This window comes from Babylonia areolata, chromosome 8 (genome assembly GCF_041734735.1).
Source record: "Babylonia areolata isolate BAREFJ2019XMU chromosome 8, ASM4173473v1, whole genome shotgun sequence".
Classification (NCBI taxonomy): domain Eukaryota; kingdom Metazoa; phylum Mollusca; class Gastropoda; order Neogastropoda; family Buccinidae; genus Babylonia; species Babylonia areolata.
The window spans coordinates 35079266-35083650 of record NC_134883.1 but is presented as its reverse complement, the minus strand read 5'-3'; the positions used below and the strand labels follow the sequence as shown (position 1 = coordinate 35083650).

The following is a 4385-nucleotide window of genomic DNA, read 5'->3' as shown; positions in this document are numbered from 1 at the left end:
AAACTGCCAGAACACACCAAACAGATAAGCCAATAATGGTATGAGTACACGCATGTTTGTTCAGGTGTGTATGTGTGTGTGTGTGTGTGTGTGTGTTGCTACTGACTCAAAATAGGTGGATATATTTTTAGATGAGTGGTGTGTTGCGCACACATGCACCAAACCTCGCCATCTGTCCCAAGTGAGAATAATCAGATGATGAAATAAAGATCAGTTGTAAGGCAACATTTCCGATAAACATTTATGACCGACCAAATGAAGGTATCTACTTTTACCAGAAACACTCAAATTGAGGTTGGAGTAGAAGTTAAAAATAATTCACACACGGAACAAGATCAAGTTCTCAGATTCGAGACAACATGGCGTCGACAGAGCTCGTGGAACTCTTCACCAGCATTGGACTTTCGGAACAGAAAGCCAAGGAAACGCTGAAAAATGATCAGCTAACGAAATTTCTCAAAGATGTTATCACCGAGGTAGGCTGACTGGTTCACGTTGTGTTTGTATAATCATGTGTGTCCTAATCAATGTGCTGTTTTGGGCAGCACACGCACCCAACCATGCTGGCATTGTGCGGATGACGAAATCATGCAAACATTTTGCTGTTGACTAACAGTAACGCAGTTACACTAGTTGTGATCTTGATTACATTTGCCTTTGCCCAAACCATTATATGGATGCTCTGTTACTTTTAAAAAACAGTGACACAGTTGACCGCTTTTGAATGTATATATACTATTTGAAAGTCCAGTAATTGAACGACTTCGTCGACTAGACACCTTCAACTAGTTCAACAGTTCAAGACTGGTAAAACATTACGCTGCTTCTTCTTTGGTAAAGCAGAAAGCTGTTTCTTTCATAATTATGACTAGATCTGTAATCTAGTGCCCGCTGGTAATCGCTCACCATTATAGTCGCTGCATGCTTATTACATATGTGTCATTTATTTTAGAATTGGATCAGTAAATTCAAAAAGAAATTTGTTAGTTTGTCCAAAAGTATACTTTCATAAACAGTTTTAACGTTTGATAAAAAGTTTCTGTTTCAAGGTGTCAGAGTGTGGGAACTGATCCATACTATAATAACATATATATATCATATGTATATATATACCATCTGCTTCATCTGCTTATGATTTTATTCAATATAAAGAAGAAAAGAAAAGAAAAAAATAGAACAGATGCCTGTCCTATGTTTTGACCCATCATACTGGTCAGGCCTGTCAAAGCCACTGGAATTATTTTAGAATGTATTACGGCAGTAAAATGAACTGTACACAAGAAATTCTGCCCAGATTGGTAGATTATATACAATTGCTACAATGGTTATAAATGAGTATTTAGATGTGTGTGTGTGTGTGTGTGTGTGTGTGTGTGTGTGTGTGTGTGTGTGTGAGAGAGAGAGAGAGAGAGAGAGAGAGAGAGAGAGAGAGAGAGAGAGAGATACTAAAGCATTAACAGTTTCTCTCTCATTTTGTCTTAAACATCATTAGTAATATAGTACTGTTCTTAGTGAAATAAGAAATTATGTGTGAAGAATTTACCTTTAATTACAGTATCATTTTCTCTTAACTTATTTGTTATGATATACCATTCCCTATTGATTAATTTGTTATGATGTTTTATTCTTTACTCACTAACTTACAAATCAGTATTTCATTCACTAATGACTGACAAACTTGTTATAATGCTGTTCAGGCGGAAAGCAATGGAGGGGGTGATGTGCGGAACAAAGAGGTGGGCAAGCTGCTGTATTCCCTGGCCACCCAGATCAAGTCACAGATCAGATCTCACATGCCCCTGGTCTCACGCAACATCGCTCTGCGCAAGATCACCTCAGAGATCCAGCTGAAAGGTAAAGAGAACAAGAGACACTCTGCGTTTGCTCACTGACAAAACGAAATGAAATTTTATTTAACTGGGGAAATTACTAAATGACATTAGCAAATGTATTGCAATGGATTTTTTCCCCCCGTCCAACCCTTCTGAGGGATAACAGAAAAGTACACTGAAAAAAGAAAGGGTGGGGGGGAACACAATACAAATAAAGAATTATATACCAGAGAGAAAATAAAATGGGGCTTTAAAGTTAAACAACACACAAAACACCAAGGAGGAACACTACCTAAGTCATTCACTAATAGTGTTGCTTATTAATAGAGTTAAAAAAAAAAAATCTGTAGTTCTTGTTGGCTCTGTCAGTTTCTGGTATTGTTGTAAATAATGAGTTATCAGGAAGGCTGTATCTTATTTTCTTTCTTTTTGTTGTTGTATTTGTTCTCTAAAGTCTAATGTTGTAATCTGGAGTTCATTATTTCATTCTGTCACAGTTCACACACAAAATCCTTTTTTTTTGTTTTCTTTCAGACTATGACAGTATACTGAAAACAAGTACTGTAATTGTAACAGTACATGTTTCAACATAAACTGTTTTACAAAGAATGATTCTGTTTTGTTTTGATTGGATGCAGAATGATTATGTTCAGTATCATTACCCATGAACAGCATAACAACAGTTACCATACTCATCTGAGCCTTTGTGGAGATGGTGTTTGGATCAGTTGACTGATGAACAAATTGAGCAATCTGTCTGGACCTTGCTTTTGTGCATAATCAGTATTAATCATGAGCATAGTTGTAACTTAATGTAAGTGTGTCGTGTACTGTGTGTGACTCAGCTGCCCTGGACTACCTGTTGCACAACCCCCTGGAGCCTGTGGATGTGGATGCCTTTGAGAAAGCCTGTGGGGTGGGCGTGGTCATCACACCAGAGGAAATTGAGGCGGCTGTAAGTATCCATGGCTGGTTGTTTTCCCTTTTGTAAGGATTTCTGCTGCGGGTATCAATGGCTGGCCTTCTCCCTCAACTCTGTGAAGAGTAACTTGGGCACTGCATTGAAGAAACTAGAGTTCACATGCCATATGTTTCCCTGTTTTTGGATAATTTCTGGTGTGAGTATCCATGGGTGGTAGTCTCCCCTGTGATGGATTTATATGGATTTATGCTGAATCCATGGGTGGTACTGGTAGTCTTTCCTGTTAATACAAATTTCCATACTGGCCTTTTCGTGATTTTTTTTTTCTGTTTGCTTTTTTATAAAGTGACTTCCTGGAGTGTAACACAAACTTCAGCATTTTAAATATTAGCCTTTTTCCACATATGAAACTTAGATTGGCTGGCAAGAAACTTAAGATGTGTATGAGAGAGAGAGAGAGACAGAGAGAGAGAGAGAGAGAGAGAGAGTGTTGGGGACTTGTTAAACAGGTAGCAGAGAAGGAGAGTGCAAGGAAGATACACACACACACACAGATAATAATCAGCCTTCCTTTAAAATTTACCTTATTTTCAGTGACAAGTTTTCTTATGTGAGTGCTGTTGATGTGTCACTGAAATTATGATGCAGCATTCTAAGCCTGAATAGGCTGATATATGTTATAAAAAATGTTTTACCTGTGAGATTGCAAACCATAAAAGATAAAACATTTGGAGTTTCAAGGCTATTGTAAACCAAAAAAGATCAAACATTTGGAGTTTCGAGGCTGATGTCAGCTGACCAAAGCACGTAGAACATTTCATCACAGGCCTTCTTTTGACTAAAGTACGGATAAGGGAAACATTTGAGTTTGTGCTGTTGTGATTAAAAAAAGTGGTGGTTTTCAAAGCTTCTTCACAGAGTTGAGGGAATAGAAGAAGCAGAAGGAGAGGTTTTCGAGCCATGTTTTCACATGATGGTGATGAATCACAGTGAATATCTGTCCACCTTGAGAAGAGAATCACTGAGTGTGAGAGCACAGGGGATGGTTCTTGTGGTTACAGGTGGAGAAGGTCATGAAGAAACACAAACAAGAGCTGTTGGAGAAGAGATACAAAGCCAACATTGGAGCCCTGCTTAGTGAGTAGTGTGTGTGCATGGGTGTGTGTGTGTGTGTGTGTGTATGTGTGTGTGTGCATGTGCTTTGTATATGTGTGTATGTTTGTGTTTGTGTTTGTGTGTATGTGCGTGCGCGCGCGTGTGTGTGTGTGTGCGTGTGTGTGCATTGTATATGTGTGTGTGTGTGCTGTGTATATATATGTGTGTGTGTGTGTGTGTGTGTGTTTGCTTAAATATCATTTTGAAAGTTATAGCAGTGAATGCAACATACATTCGCAACGTGAAATCTTTTTGTAAATCACAACTTGCAATAGTGGCTTTTTCTACAGGGTTTTGCCATGGACAGCCCTTTTGTTGCTGGGGGTTCTTTTATAAATGCTAAGTGCATGCTGCACATGGGACTTCAGTTTATTGTGTCATCCAAATGATTAGCGTTCAGACCGCCACTCAAGGTCTATTGGAGAGGGGGAACATTGAGGGGGGGGAAGTTCTGGTGTATATAGGATTCAGTCACA

General features: G+C 38.7%; 1 protein-coding gene across 1 annotated transcript in view; it reads left to right on the top strand.

The window, feature by feature from the left end:
* The first annotated feature begins 311 nt into the window (after positions 1 to 311).
* Positions 312 to 4385, top strand: part of LOC143284756 (glutamine--tRNA ligase-like) — a 30457-nt gene continuing 26383 nt past the window's right edge. Inside the window, exons 1-4 of the mRNA XM_076591725.1 lie at positions 312 to 476; positions 1698 to 1854; positions 2678 to 2787; positions 3816 to 3891. Of these exons, the coding sequence (XP_076447840.1) occupies positions 360 to 476; positions 1698 to 1854; positions 2678 to 2787; positions 3816 to 3891 (460 nt within the window). The 5' untranslated portion in view covers positions 312 to 359. The remainder of the gene's footprint in view (positions 477 to 1697; positions 1855 to 2677; positions 2788 to 3815; positions 3892 to 4385) is intronic.